This window comes from Ictidomys tridecemlineatus, chromosome 1 (assembly GCF_052094955.1).
Source record: "Ictidomys tridecemlineatus isolate mIctTri1 chromosome 1, mIctTri1.hap1, whole genome shotgun sequence".
Classification (NCBI taxonomy): Eukaryota; Metazoa; Chordata; class Mammalia; order Rodentia; family Sciuridae; genus Ictidomys; species Ictidomys tridecemlineatus.
Window position 1 is genome coordinate 49,360,163 of NC_135477.1, and position 26,518 is coordinate 49,386,680.

A 26,518-nucleotide genomic window follows, 5' to 3' on the forward strand; every position below is an offset into this window, starting at 1 on the left:
TAAGTCATAACATTAGGTGACAAAGCAAGAAATTGGATCTGATGCAGTTTGTGATGTTTATTTCAAAAAAATTTATCAAGCACCTATGAGTAGAAAAAAGAATGATATAATTTTATACCTCTTTCTACTGTCTTACTGACTTAAGGGCATAGAATACTAATTCTCAGGACATAAAGTACTAAACTAATTTTGTTTATAGTTCAATTACTGAACCACTTCAATGCCTGTTGGTAAACTTATTAACATTTATTAAGTAAAAATATTTCACTTAAGGCAATATAAAACATCAAAAGAAAATATTATGCAAGAGAAAAACTAAATAACATGTTCTTATTACACATTGTTTTATTGATGAGCTTCCAAATCCTCTGTTCTATTTGAATTCTGTTTGAATTGAGTTTTCGGGGTATAATTATTTTTATTTATTTAGGGAGTCTTTGGGTATTTAGGACATACCTTTAGTAACTGGTTTGTTTTAAGCTTCTAACTTGAAACATTATACCCAGGTTCTGATTTTAGTGGTCCTATTACATCATACATGAGTTATTTTATTGTAGGAAAGAAACAAAGGAGATGGAAGAGCCTTCTCTGTGGAGTGCTTAGCTTTCCACATTAGGAAGACCCACCCAGGCCACACTGGTCAGCAGTGCTGTGGCCTCTTCCAACCCAGTGAAGTAGAATTAGTGAGTCCATTCTGGGAGTTTGTGTAAACGCACAGTACCCAGTTAAAAGCACGCAGGTGTTCTAGAAAGTTCTGGAAGGTTGTGGGGAGAAGTTCCAGAGAGGAGTGTGGCTCAAATCAGGGACTCTGGTGTTACCACCAACTAGTCCTCCCAGTCGATGAGGATCGGGCCACCAGTAAGTACATGGCTCTGCAGGCCCTCCAAGTCCTCTCCTTCCTCTGCTGAACGCCGCACTCGCCGGTGGCAACCCTGGGCACAACGGGAACGCTGGTCCAGCATCCCACAGACAAGAACCCGGCAGTGCAGGAACACTTCCTGAAAAGGTGATAATGAGCTTCATTAAATAAAAATAGATGCCACTGCCAGGCTCAGTGGCGCACACCTGTAGTCCCAGCAGCTTGGGAGCTGAGGCAGGAGGATGGCAAGTTCAAAGCCAGCCCCAGCAATGGCAAGGTGCTGAGCAACTGTCTCTAAGTAAAATACAAAATAGGGCTGGGGATGTGGCTCAGTGGTTGAGTGCCCTTGGGTTCAATCCCTGGTCTCCCCACCCCCACCCCCACCCAAAAAAAGAAAAGAAAACAGATGCCACTGTGAGGGACCCATAGAAGCCAGACACAACACTAAATGTCCACAAATGTCATCTCAGTCCTAATAGGACACTCTGAGCTAGACATGACCCTGTCCCTATTTTACTGAGACTTAATAAGAAACTTTTCCAGTTAACATATTTAATAATGTGGTGAAGTTGGAATTTGAGCCACATGGATAATTTAAAACCCGCACCAGTAACTTCTGATTTGGGCTGGGGCAGAAGAGAGTTTTGTTAAGCAACATCTCATTCTTCACATCCAGGTCTGGGAAAAACACTGGCTCCTGCGCTTCTTTGGTGACCTAATTCTTCTCTATAAGAAGCTGCCTGAGGCTCACTGCCTAGAGGAGGAGGGGATGAGGATTAGGCACCACTTCAGCAGGCCTTCAGGAAGGACAGGGACACACATACAGGAGGCATGAGAAAGAATGGCACCTTCTGACTTCCTTTATTCTATCATCTATCTATCTATCTATGTATCTATGTATCTATCTATCTATCTATATCTATCTATCTATCTATCCATCCATCCCTCCATCCATACTGGGGGTTGAACCTAAGGCATTTAACTGAGCTACATCTCCAGCCCTTTCTATGTTTTTAATTTTGAAATAGAGTCTGGCCTTGCTGAGGCTGGCCTTGAACTTGTGATTCTCCTGCCTCACTCAGCCTCCAGAGCTGCTGGGATTATAGCTGTGAAACACCACACCTGGCTCTCTGGCTTCCTTTAGCTTAAAGACTTCAACAACTGTAATGATGACAAAAAAATTCCATGTTGTCACACTAAAGCCTTTTTGGTATATACTTTTCTAACCTTTATCCCCGTGTGTGTGTGTGTGTGTGTGTGTGTGTGTGTGTGTATTTAATGTAGCATATTCAATATGCACATAAAAATCCCTATGACACTTTTCATGTCTGCTTTTCTCATCTTTATCATTTTAATAACTGCTTAATATTGAATTAAATTTATATACCCTCAGCTTAGTTTGTGGACTTCCTTCCTTCCTTAAAATGATGTTCTATAAACGCAACCAACCAACAAACCCCTTTGTTTTGGTTTTGTCTTTGAGAAACTGCCAGAATGAGAATTTTTAGATAAAAGAATATGATGATTTAATGGTTATAATTACACATTATCAGATAACTTTCCAGAAAGTATGCCAATTTGTTGGGCCATTGTATACTTCTCCTTATAACCAAGTGTTTTAATTTGTAATTTGTATAGATTTGATACATATAAAGTTATAAAGTGGTGTCTTGCAATTGGCATTCTAGGTACTGTTTTCACTTCCCATTTCCCTGTCTGCTCTGGGAGTTTCCTGTCCACCTCCTTTGCCTGTAGTTGACCACACACTGGTTTCTTCATCCTCATCTGATCCCCAGATTTCAAACTACCATCCTGTAGTATATTCTCTTTGAAGAAGCACAGTTACTGGCACTTGTGACATGCATGGAGGTGTTGAGCTTCTTGGTGGCCAGTTTCCCTGTATTTTCTCAGGGGTCTTAGAATATCACACACTGGGACACCAAAAAGGAAGCTCAGATCTGGGGTGACAAGATAAAAGTGTTCGGCTCACCTTGTGGTCTTTGCCCACAAACTTGAAGACGGGGACCTGGAAGTGCTTGGCGAGGTGATCCCGGGATGAGTACTGCTTCACCGAGTCATCCGAGACGCAGCTGGAAGTAGCACGGACAGCACGTAAGACAGAAGCATTTCCACAGAGTTGGAAAAACAATCCTGCCAACACATCTGGCCCAGGGGGAGGAAAGTGGGTGGAGCGGGCTGGGCTGCACTCAGCTTTTTGAGAATGAAGGAAAAATGTCATTCCCTTCCTGTGGAGGCCTCCGCAGGCAAGCCCTGCTTGCTGAGTGAGTCTGACCGTACCTTTGTCTGATGAGCCTACAAATGGGCCCTGCATTTCCTGGGGGGTGAATATGTTTAAGTATTAGCAACACGAATAACATTTATTTCAAAAAGACACCAATCACTAAAGGGGATACAAAAGTGAACATATGCCAGGGCACGGTAGCTCATGCCTATAATCCCAGCAGCTCCGGAGGCTGAAGCAGGAGGATCACGAGTTCAAAGCCAGCCTCAGCAAAAGCGAAGTTCTAAGCAACTCAGTGAGACCCTGTCTCTAAATAAAATACAAAATAGGGCTGGAGATGTGACTCAGTGGCCGAGTACCCCTGACTTCAATTCCTGCTATGTCCCCTCCAAAAAAAGTGAACATGGCACAATCCAAGCATCAAAAAACTGGTACATATTTAACTTAGGGAATAACTCCTGAGGAGAAGTCATTCACCTCAAATTGTCTTAATTCCTCTTCTAAATGTCATGATAAACTTCAAGGTGAAGGGCTTGGGAGTTTACCTCAGGGTTAGCTGGGGAAAAGATGTGTGACCGATGCTCCCTGTCATGGTTTTAGTCACATCTTTAGATGAGCATTTTCTCCTACAGGCCAAGGATCACCTTTGTATGGCTTGTTCCTTTCTAAATGCTAAAGGGACCCTTTTGTTCCTGGGCACACTTGCCTTTTAATGGGTGTCTCATAGTTTGATACCAGGCCAATAAAAAAGTGGGTATCAGAAACAAAAGTCGATGAAATGAGGTTCCAGCTCCATATGCTTAAGGACTGTGATCTAGTTCATTGTTAACCACTGTTTTGCTGCTGTTGAAAAATTTCATTCAGTTGTTGAAAATAAGGAATCTCGACTTATATTACTACTGGTACCTTATTCCACCAAGTTGGAGAGGATCTAAACAGATGATCTGGTTTCTGCTGTTTCTTATATCTATTCATTTTTATTTTCTCGAGGTAAAGGTAATTTCCACCTTCTTCCAGTTATGTTGTAAGTACTGTTTGCACACCTAAACCGTGCAAGACCCCCTGCTGAGTGCTGCAGAGGACATGAAAATGAGCAATGCTGGGGCTGGGCTGTAGCTCCATATCATTGGGTTTGATCCCCAGCACCACAAAAAAAATAAATATAAAAAGGAGTAATATTAGCAGGCATGATGGTGCAGGCCTGTAATCCCAGAGAATCCTGAAGCAGGAGGATCATAAGTCCAAGGTCAACCTCAGAAACTTAATGAAGCCCTGAGCAACTTAGCAAAATCTTGTCTGAAAATAAAAATAAAAATAAATAAATAATAAAAAGGATCAGGGCGGTGGCTCAGTGGTAAAGTGGTTCAGGGTTCACTCCCCAGTACTTAAAAAAAAAAAAAAAAAAAAAAGCCCTTGCTAGCCTAGTATCTAGATATCTAGGTTAACAATAGTAATACTAAATATTGAAATCATGCTTTTCATTTAAATGCCCTCAGCATCTTCCATTTGTTTATCTAAAATACTATTATCCTTGGGCTGGGTTTGTGGCTCAGTGGCAGAGCACTTGCACCTCACATATGAGGCCCTCACAATCCTCAGCACCACATAAAAATAAATAAATAAAATAAAGGTATTGTGTCCATCTACAACTAAAAATTTTTTTAAAAATATCATTATCCTTATTTAAAAGACAAAATGATATTATAAGATATCATATAACAGAATAGAATCCAGGACGGATTTCTACTCTTGACTTACTGTTTGCTATGATTACAGAATTCCAGTTCTGACAACTCCAAGTTCATATCCTAAAAGAAAGTGATAATAGGAGAAGCCAAAATAGTTATTTATGAAAATGTTATTCAACACTGGACTTTAGAATCCAATGTTTCTTTTTCTGAAATTCACTTTCTAATTATATTTTTCTTAGACGAGCATTAAATTGTCTTGCCTTCTCGGAGGGTGTACCAACTAAAATCAGTGGGAAGTGAATTGGACATGTTCCTCCTCAGGAGATAACTGGCCTGATTTAAATGTAAGCTAAAGGCAATGAATAATTTTTAAAATGATTATCACCAAATAATTCATGAATAGAAGTAAAGTGCAGTGTGTTTATTTTTGGTTTGTGAACTAGCCCCAAATTACTGGTATGCTCATTTATAATTCTCTTAACAAATATTTAATGATGCCCCCCCCACCACCAATTCTGCTAAGCATTGAGGAAGAAAGAAAGGGAAAGAGGGCTTTTAGATCACCATGGGACACAGAGGGGAAGGCTTCAAGGAGGAAGTAAACCCCTGCTCAATCTTGAAGGGCCAAAAAGAATCAGATAGAAGAAAAGGTGGGGCCGAGGAAACAGCAGTCCCACATCAGGAGGCGACAAGGAATGCCAGTGTGAATTGCCAGTAATTCCATCTGGCAGAAGCAGGAATTGGAAGAGGCCAAGGTCAGAGGCTAAGGGCTGCAGCCTGGCTGAGTAGGGTTATTTCCCCATCTATCCCTCTTATCCCTATGATGGTGCTATTCGCCTGCCTACCATATGGGTTTTCAATTCTCACATTTGCCCTTTTCTTTTGATACACACACACACACACACACACACACACACACACACACACACACACACATATTCTCTCTTATATTTGCTAAGGGTTAGAAAAATAAATAGGGTAAATTCTTAGAACTATATGAAACAAAAAGTCTAAATAACAAATAGATAAGCAAATTTCACAGATATTATTATTATTATTATTAAAGGTAAATCATTCTTTATTTAAAAAAACTTTATTTTATTTATTTACTTTTATATGGTGCTGAGGATTGAACCCAGGGCCCCACACATGCTTTTAGGGCGTGTGAAATGTTCATGATGTTGATTACAGGAATGGTTTCACCGCGTTTATGCTGGAACCTAACAAACTATAGTCTTTTTTTTTTTTTTTTTAGAGGAGAGAGAGAGAGAGAGAGAGAGAGAGAGAGAATTTTAACATTTATTTATTTTTTTTAGTTCTCGGCGGACACAACATCTTTGTTGGTATGTGGTGCTGAGGATCGAACCCGGGCCGCACGCATGCCAGGCGAGCGCGCTACGGCCTGAGCCACATCCCCAGCCCCACAAACTATAGTCTTTAAACATGTCCACTCATTGTCGTTGAAGAATACTCCATTAAGGCAGTTAAAGAAAATTAAAAAGGAGCAAAAGTTCTCCTTAATCAGCACTAAGTGTGTGATGAGAGAGAGAGAGAGAGAGAGAGAGAGAGAGAGAGAGAGAGAGAGAGAGAGAGAGATATGAAAGAAAAAATGATGCTTCAAAATGATGCTTCTGCTTTTCATTTTAAAACTTTCTGGGAATCACTTAAGTATGACAAGAAATCCAAAGGGCTACAGATCCCCTCCACCACAGACCCCGTCATGACTGACCTCCCAAGGCTGCTCAGAATGATGAATTGTCCCTGTTGTGAAAATGAGCCACCAAGGCTGCAGGAATCTGAGGCTGAAAGCCCTCCTGGAAAACAACTAAATTCACCCACCAAAGGTAAGAAGGAGACATTAAAACATTTTCAGGAGGGCTGGGATGAGATCATATTTTTCTCTCCAATGAATTCTCAGGGGACTTTGTGGAGCTGAGGTTTTCGAGGGGTGGGTAGGAAGCCATTTTCCTGGTCCAGGGCTGGAATTAAGACAAGAGTAGCAGAGAGAGAGGCCTGGGTTGGGTGTTGCTTTTTTAAAATAAGTTTCTCAGTTGATCCTAATAAGCACCAAGGGTTGAAAAATCACTGTGCAAGGGATTGACAGCAGCAGGTGAAGGCTGTGGTGAGAGATGAGAAGATGCTAAAGCAAACTAGAAACTTCCAAGAGCCTGCAGGCCAAGAGTACAGGGAAGAACCCGGGGCTCACTTGTGTGGCACTTACTGGACCATTCCCAGGCTGGGCAGCAGCAGCTCCTGACCCCGCGTGAGACTTGTCCCAACTGACATTTAGAAGGAGGAAGAAACTCATGAGATAACACTATGAGTTTGAGATGTGATTGTAATTTTCCAGGGAAGAGTAGACAATGGTTGTTAGCATTCAGATTTTCAGTGATACCTCAATGTACCTACAGCACTCACTAAGGATCCTCAGGAGGATCCTTATTAAGAGAGGAGTCTACTCTTGCAGCTTTGAGGCAAGGACCAGAATGGGGGCAAAATGGAGGATACACTGTCAGGCCTTAATTCATAATCTGTTACTAACTATCTCTTCCTACTGCCCCCCGCCTATTGCAGTGTGTTTTCTTACCCTCTTGTTCCTTTTTAAAATACATTTATTTAATTTATTTATATTCATGTGGTGCTGAGGATCAACCCCAGTGCTCAGCATGTGCTAGGCAAGTGCTCTGCGGCTGAGCCACGGCCCCAGCCCTAACCCTCCAATTCTTAAACCAACCACAGGGACCAGGATGGCGCCAAGACAGGTCCCTTCCTTGGTTAGCAGGCAGCCTGAATTTTTCTCTCCCTTCGTGCTGTTCCCCTGTCCTTGAATTAAAACTCCAAATTCTTGCCTGTGTATTCTTGCTCTTGGGCTTCATTTCATTTCTTTTGACTTTGGGTGGAAAGTTCCTGGCTCCCGTGTCAGCTTCACCTCCTCTTGCCCATGTGATCTCAGCCACCCCAACAGGCTCAGCACCCACCTCACAGACACCCAGCCTCCTCTGATCCTACAGTCCCAGCTATCAACGGAGCTGTTCCCTGTCTTCCTTCTAGTCTTGACCTTGTTCCTGAGCCTGATACACATATCCAGCTGCCCACTGACCTGGCCCTCCTAGGTATCCTGCAGGCATTAAAAATGGAAAATTATTCAATATACTATTTTGTTCCATCAAATTCGATATTTATATTTCCAAATTGCTTTTCTGCATGTTGTTTTGGTACCAGTTAGTTACTTCGGAGTTCGTTCTTTCTTTCTTTCTTTCTTTTTCTTTTTTTTTTTTTTTTTGTAATAGGGATTGAACCCAGGGCACTTTACCACTGAGTCACATCCCCAACCCTTTTTATTTTTATTTTGAGACCGGATCTCACTAAGTTCCTGAGGCTGGCTGAACCTGTGATCCTCCTGCTTCAGCCTCCCGAGCCACTGGGATTACAGGCGTGTGACACGGCACCCAATATCATTTTGTGCTCTCCTTTCTTTCCCATGTCTTCCCCTCCAAGATGTTAATAAAGGGCTCCTGAACTAATAAAAATCTGGTGACAGCCTGGACTGCTGGAGCGGTGGGGCACATAGTTACCCGTCCTGGATCAGGTAGTACTTGAGGATCTCGTCGACCTTGGCCGTGGGGGTGGCAAAGCAGCTCTCCACCAGGCTCTCCAGGCCGCTCACGTGCACCAGGGGCTCGATGCCAAAGTAGAGGGAGTCGCGAAGCTTGAGGGTGGGCAGAGCCTCCCGGTACGGCTCTTCAAACTCATTGTCCTTGAAGATCTCCAGGGTGAACGGGAAGATGCCGTGATTCCGGCTCATGATTTCCAGGGGGGAGTTGCGAAGGTTGGGAACGTATCCTTCAGAAATGGTGTACAGGCGGGGGAACTCACAGGTCACCGGGATCAGCAGTTTGCTGGTCCGTATGATGATGTCCCCACTGCTCCCTGGGGTCTGCTTGGGTAGACCTGTCACCAGGTTGCTGGCCACGATTTTGTCATTCACCACCTGAGCCAGGCCAGGGCAAGGAGAGGAAGAGATTTTGTTTATTTCTACAGAGATGTCCTCCCCCCCCCCCAACTTCTCACATTAGCTTTCTCCAAACATCTGTTTATATCAAAACACACCATTTGGTTGTCTGAACTGGAGGCTTTATTTTTTATAGCCCTATTAGTGAGACAGCCTGACTGAGAGTTTTATGTGCTACTTCTTGATTAACGCACACATTCCTTTGGAGCATTGCTCATAAAACCTGATGCATGTGGATTCAGCAAATTCCAAGCTCTGGTATTTTAGAAAAGGGTGGCATCTGCAAGTTATTTTTTCAGGAATTCTGGACCTGGCAATCCTGCTGCAGGCACAGCCTTGTGCAGGACTCATCCACGCCCAGGTGCAGGCGCTCACGACAGCGCAGATGATTTTCAGATCTTCATCTCCAATGCCATCCTCTCTGCCATGCACCAGAGAGCGGTGCCAGCATGATGGCGGCATTTCCTTTGATCATCCACAGAAAGAATCCACACAACCTGCCTAAAGTGGGACCATGTGTGAACTCCTTGCCAGACAGGCAAGCTCCACCTGGTCACGGCCACCTCAACACAGGCTTGAATATTCCCCTCTCTCAGACTTTTCTCATTGGTGCCCACCTAAAAGCTTCTTTCTTGTCCTCTGCTTCTGAGTGAGTCCTGCACACATTTCCACCCTAATCCAAGTCCCACTTGTCCCCTTATGGGACTCCTAGAGTCCCTGTCATCTATCTCACAGTTCATTTCTTATTTATATTTTATATGTTGTCCTCTCAGGGCAGCTGCACAAGTTCCTATGAGACAGGCCTCTTATTTCAATGCCTCTCAGACTTGCTGGCATAGGACTGTGTGCAATATTTGGATGAAAGTATAAGCCTTTTACCTCCACCTGCTTCGATACTTGAACTCATTCACCACATCACAAATGAACCATCATCTCAATTAGTCACTTTCTTCAAATAAAATGACTTCTCAAAGAGGATATAGCCAGCCTCCTAGTGCCACCGGTGCTGATGCACGCAGGAAAATACCTGCATGTATGGGAGACAGAGGGCTATTTGAGAACAGGAATGGCAGAACTCTTAATTCCATATTCTCACCATGACAGCACCATAGCACGTGTTCAATAATGTGTTTATTAATTGAATGACATAGGTGTTTGGGGCTCAGCTCTTTTGCGTGGAGATGTCTCATCTATGACACAAGCCCTACTGTATCCCTCTGCCAACCACCCCCCCAAGAAACCAGCTTTTGGCATTTTCCCAAGTGCCCACAGGGGGGAACCTACATCGACCACGGTGCCACATGTCTTGAGGGAGAAGACGATGTTGACATGGGTGCCATTGGACACTCCTCGGCAGGAAGTGTTGGTCAGGAAGAGCTCCAGGCCACCGACCAGCTCCCTGGGGACACTCACTTCAATGGCACTCGACTTGCACAACACAGGGACTGCATGAAAGAGGGCTGCTGTTAAAACCGTGACCCAGCTGGGCTTGGTGGCACACACCTGCAATCCCAGAGGCTTGGGAGGCAGAGACAGGAGGATCACAGGTTCAAAGCCAGCCTCAGCAATTTAGCAAAGCCCCAAGCAACTTAGCAACACCATTAATCTGTCTCCAACAAAGAGCTGGGGAGGTGGCTCAGTGGTTAAATGCTCCTGGGTTCAATACCTGGTAAATAAATAAATAAAACCTGAATTGGGAGAAAAGATAAGGAAGGTTTCTGGGGAAAAAAATGATGTCCATGTCACCTGCTCTGAAATCAACGAAGTTCAAAACAAGTTGGTGAATAAAACCAGGATTCTTAACTACCAAGGTCATGGCCAAGTAATGCTCCTGAAATATATTGTTCCTCAAAATAGGAAATATCATATTCAAGTGTAATTGCAGCAAACATTTGGTTCAATATGTGGCATAACTCCATAAGTGAAACACCTAGAGGGTTAGCTTTTAGCACCAACATAATTTACTGGCAAAACAGAAAAGCACTGCTTTGATACAGGCTTAAATGACACAATGACTCTGGTTTGATTTTACTGTTAATTATTGCCCCATAAAACAGAGGTAATAAACACAGTATTAGTGCAGTTGAGAAAGGGTTCCAAATTGTCCCTGCGTTGCTCAGTAAACCATAAACTCTGACTGTAAACTCCACTTCAGCTTAATATTAAAAAGATTACTTTTCCTCAACATTTCTGTGTTTCTTTCTCCAAATCCTACAAATAGTTAATGGGTATTATCAGAATCCAATATGTGAAGACACACCAGAACAACAGGAAATATATTAAAAAAATAAGAAATAGATGCTAATTATTTGCTAGATTAAAAAAATTAATATTCTGGACATTAAGAAGTAAATTTTCCGATAATAGTTCCCAGAGAACTGTGGATGGGAGAAGAACCTACTCTCTGGGGTGGGTTCAACTTAGCTTCGACTCTATTTTCTGTTAGAAAAGAGAGCTGCATTGATGTCTTCAACTTCCAAATGTGTAGCTGTATTATTAGGCATAAAAATTAGAAAAAAAAAATCAAAGGGAAACAGCAAAGGAAAGTCTGCTCTTGGAAAATCTTTTCCTGGAGATCTTTTTTTTTGGAAAGCTACCTGAATGACGACCTAGACACACAACCGCTCAAAGGGCTGTGTCCTGAAAGATGAGAATCTGACACACTTGAGGAGGGAGCCCAGAGGAGGAGGAAGTCTAAATCAGAGCAGAGGTCAAGCCTGCCCAAGTACTACCTTGGCAAGTGTGGTTATCCTCAGATAGCACCAAGCCCCGGGGACATTCGCACTGGTAGCCCTTCTCCAACCCAAGGCAAGTATGGCTGCAGCCACCATTGTTATTATGGCATCCTTCAATGTCTGCAGTAGAAACAGAGAAAGGAAACGTTAGGTAATCCTCTTCTCTAAGGAGCCTGGCACGGGAGACATGTAGGTAAACTCACAAAAAAACTGTTTATTAATGCTATAACTACAAAGAGCAATCTTGCAATATCCACAGCTCTATTCTCTTAAGCTGGCCAGGAATTTCGTAGAATATCCTTCAATTTGGTTTTGTCTATGGGTTGGGGATGTAGCTCAGTGGTAGAGCACTTGCCCAGCATGTACAATGAACTCAGTCCCTGGGTTCCATCCTGAGTATTGAAGAAAAAAAGAAGATGGTTTTGTCTGATGTGTTTCTCACATCATGGTTAGTCATGGTTACAGTAAAGGTATGAATTGTAGAAGTAAGATCCAAAAGTTCTTTTTTAATTGCTGTAACATTTAATATACCCAATTTGACATTTTGGGGGTGTCACAGGGTAGAAATTCAACTAGGCCAGTGAAGTGGATTTGAGTTGCTGTGGGTTGGCTGGATCATGCTCCCTCTCCTAGAATCTCTAGGGACAAGAGCACTGGGGGTAAAGGACCTTGGTCTGACACTACATTATAAAAGTGAGGCCTGGAAGCTGAGGACATGTCTCAGTGGTAGAGTGCTTGCCTAGCAGGCACAAGCCCTGGGTGAAATTCCCAGCACTGAAAAAAAAAGTCCTGGAAATATACTAAATCCTTTCAACCAAACTGATGTTGATATTTCTCATGGTTTAGATATGACGTATTCCCCCAAAAGCTCATGTGTGAAGCAAAGCAAGAAAGTTTAGAGGTGAAACAATTGGCTTATGAGAACCTTTACCTAATCAGTGCATTAATCCCCTTAGGGGTGAACTGTATAGGCAGGGAGGGTGTGGCTGGAGGGGTGGGTCACTGTGGGTGTGCATTTGGGGCTTATCTTTTGTCCTGATGAGGAGTGCTGGCTCTCTGTTTCCAGGTGCCATGTCCCCAGCTGCCTTCCTTTGCCATATGCTTCTGCCATGGTGTTCTGCCTCACTTCGAACCCCAAGAAAAGGAGTCAGCCATCTATGGACTGAGACCTCTGGAACCAGGAGTCCTCAAATAAACTTTTCCTCCTCTAATTGTTCTTGTCAGGTCTTTTAGTCAACTGCAGCAAGAGAGCTGACTAAAACAACGTTTCTCTTATGAGGTGTTTTTAAAAAAATCTCTTTTAATGTTTTGCATTTTAAAAATAGACAAAAAGGAAAAAATGCTCAGTTGAAAACTGGAGAAAATACCTTGCTATTTTAAACTTAGAGGAAAATAACTTTTGTGGACATTATCTTCTAGGTTAAGAGTTGTCAAAGTCTATTCTGTGATGTGCTGTTATATATAAAGTTTTATTGGCAAACAACTATGCCCAATTAAAAAAAAAAAAAAAACCTATTGTCTATGGCAGCTTTCTCCCTACCAGACCAGAGTTGAGTAGTTCTGACTGATTCTGTATGGTCCATAGAGTCTAAAATATTTAATGTCTGGTCTTTATAGAAAAAAAATCGCTGACCCCTGTTCTAAGTTAAGATAATCGAAAGAAATGTTTCAAATTATCTGAGAGGCACAGGGAAAGATGTAAACTGATTTATAGGTATAAATAAAACTATTAGTTTGATGATGGTTTAGAAAAATTAATTCTTTGGAACATGAGTAAATTAACTTGGAATAAATCAATTTTTGTGAAACTGTATAGAGAAAATAAATTTGCAATAAATTAATCTTTGCAAAACTTAAAAGGTATTTTAAGTTTATAAATCTGCATAATTTAAAAGAATATAAGCACTGTTTATGGTGTTTTGAAATGCTGAAATTTTTGTAACTGTGGAAGAAAGCATAAAATATGTTACAAGATATGAAAATCAACATTATTAGGAACTTTTTCCCCAAAAAATGACCTTTTTCCTATTTTTAGACAACTTCTAATGTTTTATTTATACTGGAGACTGAACTCAAGGCCTCATAAATGCTAGGCAAGTGCTCTACCATTGACCAAATTACCTTTCTTAAATCACTTTATTTCTCTGATTTGTAATTTCAATATTTGTAAGACGAAGGGGGTCACCCTAAAATGTTCATTTGGGATACTTTCAGGCCTAAAAATGCAAAACAAAAAATAAACTAAAAATCTGAAATGCCTTAAAGGATTTAAATCTCTCAAGAAGATATACCAAAGTGTTTTAAACGGGCATATCTAGCAAGGGGAGTTGTAGATTATTTTAATTATCTCCCTTTTACTCCTTCATATTTTTCCTACACTTTTACAATAAAACAAAACAATAATAATTACTTTAAAACTTAAAAGGGCTGTTCATTGTTTTAAAAATAAAATTATTTAATAGTCCCACTAAAGAAGCAAATATTTAGACTATCACTAAAATGTAAGGGTTACAAATAGGCATATTAATTCTGAAGTGTTACTCATAAATAATTTTTATCTTTTGCTAAAATATTTTTCAGTTATGGTTGTTAGGTTTTAGGATTATAGAAGATTAACTGTATAGTTCCAATAAAGTGCTCATGAATAATTACAGTTGTTCCTCATGGACCACTTCATGAATATTCAAATATGCACAAAATATGGCATGAAATAATTAAGATTTAGGGAGAATTTAGGACATTATCCTTACTCAATAAAATTTTAAGTACATTTAGTCTTGTTATAAGGGATAGCAGTTTAATATTTCAATTATATTCCCTTAGTTAATAAGTAAACTTTGTTGCATGAAATACATTTTGGACACTAGCCATAATTTTTTCTTCTGGGTTAGTATTTTGTTGTTTTGAATGTAGCAAGAATGAAGTGAATTCTTGTAAGCAGTACCACAGCTCTATTAATCTACAAGTTCAATTATTCTTGGGACAAGTCATATATCCTCTGTAAATAATAACAACTAAGCCATTTATTGCTCCATCCACACTCTCTGCTAACAGTGTCTTGAGAATTCAGATTTATGAAAGCAGAAGTAATGAAATTTTAGCTGTGATCATTTACAAAAGTAAATGTGCCTTCGAGAAGGGAAGTATGTAAGTCTCACATAACAACAGATTGTCAAAATATCACACGGCATCCCATAAATATGTATAATTATTTTCAATATAAGAAATAATAGATAATTCTCATTTCAATTTTTTGATATGCATTATTAGGATTTTTTACTTTGTATTATAACCTGTACACAGCATCTCTGCTGTTGAAATTAGGTCGTTTTATTTATTTCCAAAAGTCATATTAATCTCCAGTAAAACGGAAGCATACAGGGAGGAAATGGCTTCATGTGGCCAGTTTTCTGAATTCCAAGACAGTAAGGATCACCAGCGGAATCTGTTAAATGCGGGAACTCCCAGGCCCCATCCCAGCCCTGCAGGAGGAGGCCTGCTGGGGCTGGTGGGTTCTCAGCAGCAGGGAAGGCTGAGAAGCAGCCTATGAGCCCTTTCTCATGCTCCTCGCCTCCGCTGGTTTGCTACTCCAGGTGTGCTCCTTGGACCAGGAGCACAGGCGTCACCTAGAAGTTATTCAGAAATGCAATATCGTGACCTGATCCCAGACCTACTGAATCACACTTGGGCAAAATCCTCTGCAATTTATGGGCACATTCAAGTCTGAGAAACATGAAATACCTTACTTCCGTTTCCCTGGTAAAAACGTAGCTTCCTTGCAAAATTCCCTCCTGTTAAATCTTGGAGCAAAACCCATCACTGGATTCTGTCCACAGCGGCAGCACCCCCCATGGTAAGGAGCCTCTTTGGTCAGTTCTGCACACGGCCAAAGGGTTTCTCTCCTCTAAGGCCAAGGCAGCTCCCCCGGGCCCTGTCCTCGATCACTCTCACCTTCGCAAGTCTTGCCGTCCTTTCTTAGCACGCGACCAGTCCCACACGCACAGCGATAGGAGTTTTTGAGGTTCACGCAGATCTCGCTGCAGCCACCATTGTTGTGCTCACATTCGTTTTCATCTGTGGAATAGAAACCGCACCGTTTGCACGCTGCTGGGCTCTGTGATCTGGTCCCCAGCTCCTTGCAGAATCTCCAGGACCATCATCTCTGATGCACAACCCCACCCAGCACTGTGGTCCTCCCTCATCACCTCTATCAACCTGGTCTCCCCAACCAAGTCCTTCTTTCATCTGTCCTCTGCTGAGGGGAAGGTGTCTAATTACTTGCCAACTTCTTCCTCATAATGGAAAAACTATGGGGAAATGAAGTGGCTTTTGTGTCCTGAACACACCTACTACTTGTGTTGGTATATTGCACTTTTTCCCATGAGTTCCTGAAAAGCTGCCAATTGTGTTTTAAATCATGAAATTGTGCTTTAAATCAGTGCAGAAGAAAACACTCAATATTTTGTGAGACAGTCTTCTGTGGCAACTTGATCAGAACTGCCCTCCAAATCAATCTTTAAAATTGGAAAAGTCTTACATTATACTTGAGCAATGATCGTTAACCTCTCAAAGATTCCAATGAAAGATATTGACTTTTACCACACACCAAAGAAAAAGCTGCGCTGGTAACAAATGCCTACCCCTTGGGGCTGGGGATGTGGCTCAAGCGGTAGCACGCTTGCCTGGCATGCGTGCGGCCCGGGTTCGATCCTCAGCACCACATACCAACAAAGATGTTGTGTCTGCTGAAAACTAAAAAATAAATATTAAAAATTCTTAAAAAAAAAAAAATGCCTACCCCTTCCTTCTTCTAAGACAGGAAGCTTTTGCATGGCCCCCAGGAATAACAGACCTGGATGCAGGACAGAAGACAAGGACTAGGGTGTAAACACTCTCTAAGTAACAGGAGGCATGGCCTTGGCCCAGGAAAGGAGATGAGCTGAAACTGAAATGCTGCTAAGTCCAGAACCTCAGAAAAGGTATCCCCCTGCTAAGGTTAGAGTGTGGTTTAAGCCTATGGACTCAAAGGCGTGTTGGAAGCTTGGTTCCTGGTGTGCCAAGGTTAAGAGGCAGGGCCTAGTGGGAGATTATTAGGTCACTGGGGCACTGTCCTTGGAAGGGATTCATGTGGTTCCTATGGGACCTCAGTTGCTCCCTGGCTTCTTGTCTTGCCATGTGATTTCTCCCTCTTGCACATGTTCCTGCCATGATGCCATTTGCCATGAGGCCTTCCCCAGAACTGGGCCAATGCCAGCACCATGCCCTTGAACCTCCAGAACTGTGAGCTAAATAAACCTCTTTTCTTTGTAAGTTACCCAGCTTTGGGTACCTCCTCACAGAAACAGAAAATGGACTAATACATCTCTCAATGAAATCAAAGGTAGAAGAACTTTGCCAAGTAGCCAAGAGAAGCAATAAGGAGAGTCTCTGCCTGAGGCTTTAAGGGAGAAAATTCTTCACAAACAATGGAAACCCAAAGTCAGTGCTCTGCTATTTTTGAAGAATGGATTTCTACTTCCCACATGCTGTGAGGATCTTTTTTTTATTATTATTGGTTGTTCACAACATTACAAAGCTCTTGGCATATCATATTTCATACATTAGAATCAAGTGGGTTATGAACTCCCATTTTTACCCCAAATACAGATTGCAGAATCACCTCGGTTACACATCCACATTTTTACATACTGCCATATTAGTGACTGTTGTATTCTGCTACCTTTCCTATCCTCTACTATCCCCCATCCCCTCCCCTCCCATCTTCTCTCTCTACCCCATCTACTGCTGTGAGGATCTTGAAGCCAAGAGACTTGTAAGCTTTGGCCTGGCCTGGACTGGTAAAGCTTCTGTGATGCCTGGCAGGGCACATGAAAAACTGCTCTGTAGTAGACTTCCTTAAACCAGGGGAGGAGAGTGGAGAGCCACCAATGAATAATTACAACAGAATATGGGTTTGCCATAAAATACTACGAATGATATACCATGAAAAATAGTAGGCAAGATAACAGGACACTTTGCTGGGTGTGGTGGCACACACCTGTAATCCCAGTGAGTTGGGAGGCTAAGGCAGGAGGACTGCAAGTCTGAGGCCAACCTCAGCAATTTAGTGAGGCCTTCAATAACTTAGCCAGACCCTAAGATACAATAAAAAATAAAAAGGGCTGGGGGTGTGGCTCAGTGGTAAAGAGCCCTTGGGTTCAATTTCCAGTACAAAAATAAATAAGTGAGTAAATAAATAATAACAGGAAACTTTGAACCAGAGATAACAGAGTAATCCAGAAACCTATGATACAAGTTTTTTTTTTTTTTTTTTTTTTTTTGTACCAGGGACTGAACTCAAGGGCACTTAACCACTGAGCAACATTTCCAGCCCCTTTTTGTATTTTATTAGAGATGGAGTCTTGTTGCGTTGCTTAGGGCCTTGCTTAATTGCTGAGGCTGGCCTTGAACTTGAGATCCTCCTACCTCAGCCTCCTGAACCACGACACTGGAATTACAGGCAAGCATCACCATGCACGGCACAAGTATTTTTTTTTAAAAATGTCCAAAGATAAAAGAAAAGGATAGTAACAAAAATAGATGTTTAAAAAGACAAGACAGAATCAAAACCAAATCAACACATAAAAGTTGTAGAAGTGAAACATATGGTCAGAAGAGGAAAACCTTAAGAGGACCTCCTCTTTTCCACCTTCATTGTACTGCCTTTGAGGTCTGTGGGCAGAGGCCAGCAGCTTCCCTGGGTAAGGATGTGGCCACACTTGGGCTTGGTCTCCTTAGAGGCCTCTGTTCCAAGCCTGGAACACTTACCTTGGGACTGATTTTTTTAAATTGTTGATAGTCCTTTATTTATTTTACGTGGTGCTGAGAATCAAACCCAGTGCCTCACACAGGCCAGGCAAGTGCACTACCACTGAGCCCAGCCCCAGCCCTAGGGACTGATTTTTTTAATATGAGGGAGAACTAAGTTTCTACTTATGTAGGCCATTGTCACTTGGGGTTGATTGTTAATTACAGCCAATTACTCCGTGTACCCTGAATCCCTTCCTAAGGTGCACCCCAGAGAAAATCTCCCCTAGGGCACAAGGCAGGGTTCTCCTGTTAATTCTAGGAACACAAAGCAATCCTATCCAGTACAGCATTGTGGGTATAAGCATAAAGGATGAAAGCCTCAAAAACTGGGGCCAGAAGAACCCATGCTGACTTCAAAACATTGATTTTCCCTGGAGGGCCAGGGCTGAGGAGGAACTGGGACAGAGTGCATGACTTCCATGTGCAAAATTATACTTAGATATTTTTTTTAAAAAAAGGAAGCAATATTTAAGTCTGGGTATGGGTGTGTCTGATATAATATTTTCTTACAGTCTTCTCTCTGCTGAAAAAAATATGTTATATTATATTATTTATTTATTTTTTCATTGTTGGATACCAAAAATTGAACTCACGGACACTTAGCCCCTGAGCCATGTCCCCAGCCCTGTTTTGTATTTTATTTAGAGACAGAATCTCACTGAGTTGCTTAGTGCCTCACTTTTGCTGAGGCTGGCTTTGAACTCATGATCCTCCTGCCTCAGCTTCCCGAGCAGCTGGGTTTACAGGCATGTGCCACTGCAACTGGAAAAAATTATGTAATTTAAAATAAGTAATTAAAATTCTTACATTTAAAACAATTTTTTTTTAATTTTTTAGTTTTCAGCGGACACAACATCTTTGTTTGTATGTGGTGCTGAGGATCGAACCCGGGCCACACGCATGCCAGGCAAGCGCGCTACCGCTTGAGCCACATCCCCAGCCCCTTAAAACAAACTTTTAAAAATTAAATTAAACTAAATATTTGATAACAAATTTTGTTATGGAAACTAAATAAGTTTTGTTAACCGGAAATTAAATAAAAACTAAAATTGACATGTGCACATGAACCCAAAACTCTGCCTATTATTTAGATGATTCATGATCTCTGCAGCCTACAGGCCCCAGATAGGCACTTGGGACTTTGATGGGCAAAGATGCCCCAGACACATTAAGGATGAGATGTGTGGGCTGGGGTTTTGGCTCAGCGAGGTAGAGCATCCGTCTAGCATGTGTGAGGTGCTGGGTTTGATTCTCAGCACCACATAAAAATAAATAAAATAAAGGCATTGTGTCCAACTTAAAAAAAAAAAGATGCTAGGCTAAAACAAACATATTTATTTTGTATTTTAATATCTGCCTGAAGACACCCTGGAGGCATAAGAAAATAATACAAGTTTTTTTGGAATACACTGTGAAAAGAGTTTATAGCACATTTCCATTTGAATGCCAAATTTTCATCGGAAATATTTAATCTGTATTTATAGTTAGTAAATACAGATAAAATTTATAGTTACTCAAGTTGCCCCAGACACTTTTGGATTTCCAATGACTAAACCAAACATAGGTTTTTAGATTAAAATAAAACTCTCATTCCCATCTCAGTCACACCAGCAACATTTCAGGTCCCACAGAGCCACAGGGGCTAGGGGCTCCTATAGCAGCTGAATTCCAAACTGTGGCTAATCACAGCATAAATTTGACTTGAGCTTTAGTCCTGAGCTAGAAAGGCAAACAGCAGAAACACACTGGGAAAATGATGGAGCTCTGGGGCAGGGAGAGATTTTGATTGACCCCTTCAATCCCAACAGCCTGTTTCTCCCTCCTGATAGTTTCTTACCAAAGCACGTCTGGCCATCAGGGCCCAGCACGGTTCCAGGGGAGCACGTGCACTCGCTGGTATCCAAGCAGCTGCCATGGCAGTCCTCATCACAGATATCATAAAAATCTATGGAAGGATAAAATCACCCTTGTGAGAGGTGACAACTGGAATGCACTCTCTCTCTCTTTCTCTCTCTTTGTACTAGGGATTGAACCCAGGGGTGTTTTATCACTGAGCCACATCCCCAGCCCTGTTTTATATTTTATTTAGAGACAGGGTCTCTCTCAGTTTCTTTAGGTCCTCCCTAAATTGCTGAGGCTGGCTTTGAACTTGCAATCCTCCTGCCTCAGGCTCCCGAGCTGCAGGAGTTACAGGCGTGCGCCACCACCGAAGCACGCTCACTCTGGAAGGGGTCAGGAAGCAGCCATGGGCACAAGTTCCCAACCACCATCAAGGAAGTTCTCCTGGCTCAGGGTTTTTTTAACTCAAAGGAAAGAGTGCTCAGGGCGCTTCTGTCATTTAGATCAATGACTCCCAATTTCAGTCAGGCCTGTGGGTGGCCACAGGTTTTCTGCAAATCTAAAATGCCACGGAGCATGAGTTATAGACCAAGTAAATATTAAGTCCTACTCTGTACTTTTAAAAACGTAGATGGGGCTGGAGATGTAGCTTGCCTAGCATGTGCAAAGCCCCTGGTTCCATCCCCCAACACAGCAAATTTTTAAAAGGTACAAAGATTTTGATGGTATTAATAACACAGAAATTCACTTAAAAATATTACTGACCTCAAGGGGCTTCTTCCCATTATATATCATTTTAACAAATTAACGGATGCTAAGTACAACGCTGTCGTATGGAGGTCTGAACATCTATCTGTGGATTGATCAGCCGACCTACACAGACACCTTTAAAAGGGTCCTCCATACTCAGAAAGGTCGGAAGTCCACCATTTCAATGACCTAAATCAACATTTCATTTTCTGATGTTTTGTTTGAAAGGAATAAAGACAAAATGAACCAGAACTGTTCAAAGTCATGGTTCCTTTCCCTTCCTATTTCTTTCAGGAATTTTTCAGAAATTCGAGGAATAGATCTCAAACATCACAATCTGGGCCAGGCTTGGTGGCATGTTCATTCCTATAATCCCAGTGACTCAGGAGGCTGAGGCAGGAGGACTATAAATTCGAGACCAGCCTGGATACTTAGCGAGTCCCCATCTCTAAAGGAAGGGGAGGGAAGGAAGGTCACAATATGGAGGTATCTTTGGTCTCAGATCAGCCATTGTTCATTTCGGACACTGCTGTCACCATGACTGGATTTCCTGTGGCACTTTCCTCTCTGTCTCCAATTTGGCCTTGTTGGGGAGGAAAAAGCAGCCGGGGCAGTACTCACGCCCACAGTAGACGTGGAAGCAGACGCTGGGCTTGGCCAGACGGTACACAAAGTAGCCTCCGGAGCAGGCCTTGACCTCCACCGTGGTGTTCCACAGGCAGCAGTTGTCTTTGAAGCTGGCACAGGCCTGACGTTGCACGATGCCGTCGCCTTCTAGGGGGTGGCTCCCATTGAGCCAGACAGGCGCGTGGGTCCCACAGTGGTTTTCTGGGATGCAGAAGGTGGGCATGGCATCCCCTGCCATGCCCGTGAAGCGGTACCACTCCCCATCCACATGGTTGTCACACAGAGGTGGCCCTTGAGACTCATCAAGCTCGTGGTCTGTGTTCCTCCAGGGCTCATTCAGACTGATGTAAGCTGAACAAGGATCTAGGGCTGGGAAGGAAAAGGGTACCTCAGAGCCACCTAGTGACGTTTCAGAGTAGTCCCAACCGCCCAAGTCCACCTTACTGGACTCACATTAAATAAATAAATAAATAAATAGTACATTTGTTCATTTACATGTGGTGCTGAGGTTTGAACCCAGTGCCTCACATGTGCCAGGCAAGCGCTCTGCCACTGAGCCACAACCCCAGCCCTATGGACTCACATTTTGACTTTTTTTGAATTCAAGAAAAAAATTGTCTGAAGTCCCCTAAAGTAACTATTTATGATTCCTCAACTTGATTTAAAAATGCTTCACACATTCATAGATTTGCAACATTATTTCAAAACTATGTGAGCGTTAGGTCAAACTATGCTTTTTGCGGGGGAGGTAGTACTGGGCTTTGAACTCAGGAGCACTGGACCACTTAGCCACATCCCCAGCCCTATTTTGCATTTTATTTAAGACAGGGTCTCACTGGGTTGCTAAGTGCCTTGCTGTTGCTGAGGCTGGTTTTGAACTCCAAATCCTCCTGCTCAGCCTCCTGAGTTGCTGGGATTACAGGTGAGCGCCACCGACAGGCACGAAGTATGCTTTTTATCCAGAATCATCATTTGATGGAAGGATAATTGTTCAGATAGGGAAGGGTAGAATTCTACTCAGTGAACTTTGCCATGGTAAGACCATGTTTTGAGCACTGTGTTCACATCTGGAGGATTTTTTTTTTTTTTAATGAATTGACTAATTTGACTAATTTGTCCAGAGGAAGTTGACCAGTTCTAGAAGAGGACCTGGAGAATAAGCTGGGAACTACAGTGTGGGGAAAAAAGAAGATTGAAGAAACATCAGTTTTTAAAAATCTGGAACTGTCTTATGGAAGAGGAATTAGGTATTTTATTACAATAACAAACAGTTATGGGATAGCACATTTCAGCTCAGCTATCCAGAAAGGAGAGGCTGTATTGCAGTGTTTTTTGGAAATTAAAAAAAAAAAAAATTGGATGGTCATGTGTAAAAAAGATTATAGATACAATTTTGCATTAGTGGAAATTTGACTTTGATAAAGAATGTGCTAAGATCACTTCAGTGAAAAGGAAAAGGCTTCAGGCACATATCAGCTGCTCTGAAATACACAGTGTACTGGCAAGTGGTTCCCACAGATAATGTGACAGTTTAGGACAAAAAAATAAGTGGGATATTGCGTTTTCTGGAAATAACACATTTGCAGAATTGCAGATGGCAGGAACAACTTTCTCTTTAAAATGTCCCTGAGGTATTGCAACAGGGCAAACAGATTATAGTTTAATGTCCCTGGAGGCTAAGAAATGTCCTTAGATTCTCTTCCTTTTAAAAACGAGGAAAAGAAAAAAAAAAAAGAAGAAGAAGAAGAAGACAACAACACACACCCAGGGAAAACAAAACAAAACAACAACTGTTAAAAAAAAAAAAAAAAAAAAAAACCAGTGGGTTAAGAATGTAGCTCAGTGGTAGAGCCCTTGCCTGGCATGCACAAGGTCCTGGGTTCAACTCCTTTTGCCTGCTCTCTTGCCAAGCAAGATTTCCAGAGCAAATTTATAGATGATTACAAATTCATAGAAATATTTCACTCAGTTCCCTCGCTGTAATTTTATAAGAAATGGTTAGACACTCAACCTTTAATGGCTTCTACAGAAATTCTCATAATGACTATTCCATGATTTATAAAGTTTTCCCTTAAAGTGAACTGTGATTTCCTGAGCTGCTAAAAGTGCACTTCCTTTCCTGTGGTAGGGTAATTGTGGCATGAAAAGAAATTTACCCACTATCTTCTATAAAATAATATCTATTTATCTATCTCACTCTTGAGTTTTTTTTTTTTTTTTTCTGGGGATTGAGCGCAGGGGCCCTTTCCCACTGTGCTGCATCCCCAGCCCTTTTTATTTGGAGACAGGGCCTCGCTAAATGGCTGAGGCTGCCTTTTCTCAGCCTCCCGAGGGACGGTGATCACCGGCGAGCGCCACTGCGCCCAGCCACACTTTCTAACATAAACTTTTCCATCCCCTTTGAAGACAATAATTCAGCCCTTTCATAATCTGGCCGCTGGTGTTAAATCCTTCAATTTTTTTTTTTTCGAGTTTTCAGCCTCAATTCGGAGCCACAATTCGGTGTTTTGCATATCGACCCTCAAGGGGGTGCAGACTCCTCCGCGGGAGGCCTCCTGATGGACGGCCCGGGGCTGCCTCCCGCGCGGGAGTCGGGCTCCAGGCAGCCCCCGCCGAGGGCGCACGGGCGGGCGGGGCCGGGGTGTGCTACCCCAGGCAGCCGGCCGAAAGCGTCCCCCCCCATAGGTCCGGAAGCGTCCCCCTCCATTGGTCCGGAAGCCCTGGCCCTAGTCCCTCTCCCTCCCAGTCCCCACCCCCCGTCCCCCCCCCCGTCCCCACCCCCCCCCGTCCCCACCCCCCCCCGTCCCCCCCCCCGTCCCCTGCAGCCTCCCCTCCCCCTCCCCTGTCCTTTCCAGCCTCTACCCCGGGTCTCGGGCGCTCCCCCTCTCCTCTAGGAAGAGCGACCCCTCCAGCCCCAAAGGTCCCCCCTACGCCTGGCTTCTGGCATTGAGTCCAGCATCCTAGAAGCGCTGGGGTGAGGGCCGGGGGTCTGGAAAGGGTGTGGGGATGAGGGGAGGACAGGGGAGGTGCCCGAGGGAGGGTAGACCAGGAGGGGGAAGGAAAGAGGGAGCTGCTGCGTGGCCCATTGAGTTATGGACAGCAGACCCGGTGTTTAACGACGGGGAGCTCAAGTCTATTCGGAGGGACGTTTTTGGATTTGCAGAATAAGTGAGAAGAGTTCCCATATTCCCTGCAGCCAGTTTCCATCACACATACACAAGGCTCTCACGTGGTGTGGTGCCTTTTTCGCTATTAATGAATCACTGAGAACCCGTTATCAACTCCAGTCCATATATATATATATTTTTCCAGATTTCCTTATTTTCTACCTACATCTTTCCCTGTTCAGGATCCCATCCAGGATACTACACTAATTTCAGTTACACACCCAGCCCTTTTTATTTTTTTATTTTGAGACAGGGTCCACTAAGTTCTTAGGGCCTTGCTAACTTGTTCAAATCTAGATTTTAATGTGTATCCTTAAAGATGCCAGGGCAAGGCACAAGTGGCCTCAAAGAAATAAATCATTGTGGAATACTGAGCTGCACAAGAGTGCCAAGGAGGTTGGTTCTCTCCATCCCACCTCCTGCCTTCTCTTCCAGTTAGAACTCCAGTTATTGGAGAAAGAAATAAGGGAGAAATCTGTCAGTAGCTGGAACTGAGACTTTCCCTTGCCTCGCTGGCTAATTTGGGGCCAAGTCTGAAGACAGAAGCAGTTTTAAGAGGTGCTTAGTCTGTGCAAAAAGTCCTATGTATTTCAGGACTAATGAGTTTGTCTTATCCAGATCTGTGTGCTTCAGAGAACAGAGCATTCAGTCTCTTGCATTCATTAAAGGAAAATTCTATCCTCAAATCTATAAATCATTTTTTTTTTACTCTTCAAGTTAGAACTATAAAAGTGCCTAGAAAACAGAGATCATAATTCCTCTTACATATATGCCAATAAATAATTAGTTCATGGAGAAGTATTGGAGACCGCAGGCCCATGAGAATTCTGGGTGCCCAAGCAAGAGGCTAATGGAACATGTAACAGAAAGTCTCGGAAAGTAAATTTTCACAGATTATGAGTGACTTTTCTGACACGATTCTAGAAACAGTATTTGAGGCGCTGGAATCTAGTTCTTAACAACCTGTACACAATAGCAAATTGCAACAACGAAAAGTACATTGTGCCAACTTCTTGGCACCAAACTCACCCAGGGAGGACAGCGGGATGGCTGTGATGAAGAGGCAGGTGAACAGCAGGACCTGAGGCATCCTTCTGGACGGAGGGCTAGAAACAGACTGGAAAGTCCTCTTCGTACCAGTTTTCCTTTGTCCCCTTTTCAATCACATTTTTTTTTTTTTAAGACTTCTAAGTTCTTCTGAAGAAAGACTATCACAGTCTGGGCTGGGGCCGTATCGGAGGAAGAGGATGAGGATGACTGGGATAAGGTGTCCATTGCTCTGGCCTTGACCCCAGATTGAAGCTCTGCTTTATGCTGTCAACAGGGTCAGTTTACTGATATTTTTCTTGAGGGGGAGAAAAACACAACCCTCACGTCCCTCATCCTCCTATTGTTTCTCTCAAGAATTCCCTGCAATGAAACCTCCAGGATCTTATCCAGAGGGGAACTCTGAATGAGCGACATCCCCTCCCGTCAAAAGTTAGTGACTTTTAGGAATTGACTTCATGATGTCGCAGCAGTAGCATGGGCAGGGGAGAAGGCCGGTTGTTGGAACTGGTCATTAGGAAGTGTCGTGGTCAGATGGTCAGTGAGCTGACAAAAAAAAAAAAAAATATATAGCGACAGGTCCAGGATTCTCTTGAGACACACTCAATTGACACATTATGTCAATTTTGTTATCATCTCTGGTCTCAAAACATCTAAAGAAACAAGGTTTAACTTGTGTTTTTACCCAAAGCAGTAATTC

General features: G+C 42.7%; 1 protein-coding gene across 1 annotated transcript; it reads right to left on the bottom strand.

Moving 5' to 3' along the window:
* Window positions 1–225: 225 nt before the first annotated feature.
* On the bottom strand, window positions 226–26,275 carry Oit3 (oncoprotein induced transcript 3). The gene is made up of 9 exons (XM_005325925.5): window positions 25,801–26,275; window positions 21,599–21,973; window positions 20,226–20,333; window positions 15,491–15,613; window positions 11,537–11,659; window positions 10,089–10,249; window positions 8,368–8,783; window positions 2,850–2,949; window positions 226–998 (listed from the first exon to the last, which is right to left on the bottom strand). The coding sequence occupies exons 1-9, from the start codon at window positions 25,859–25,861 to the stop codon at window positions 825–827; spliced, it is 1,641 nt and encodes a 546-aa protein (XP_005325982.1). The 5' UTR covers window positions 25,862–26,275; the 3' UTR covers window positions 226–824.
* Between the last annotated feature and the right edge of the window lie 243 nt (window positions 26,276–26,518).

Bases quoted from the DNA above. Each gene is read 5' to 3' on its own strand.
- Oit3 (XM_005325925.5), bottom strand. From the start codon at position 25,861: ATGCCTCAGGTCCTGCTGTTCACCTGCCTCTTCATCACAGCCATCCCG. The intron at 11,660-15,490 runs GTGAGAGTGATC...TTTCTACTGCAG, and splicing joins GGACGGCAAGACTTGCGAAG to ACATTGAAGGATGCCATAAT. The intron at 8,784-10,088 runs GTAGGTTCCCCC...GGCCTGGCTCAG, and splicing joins CATGTGGCACCGTGGTCGAT to GTGGTGAATGACAAAATCGT.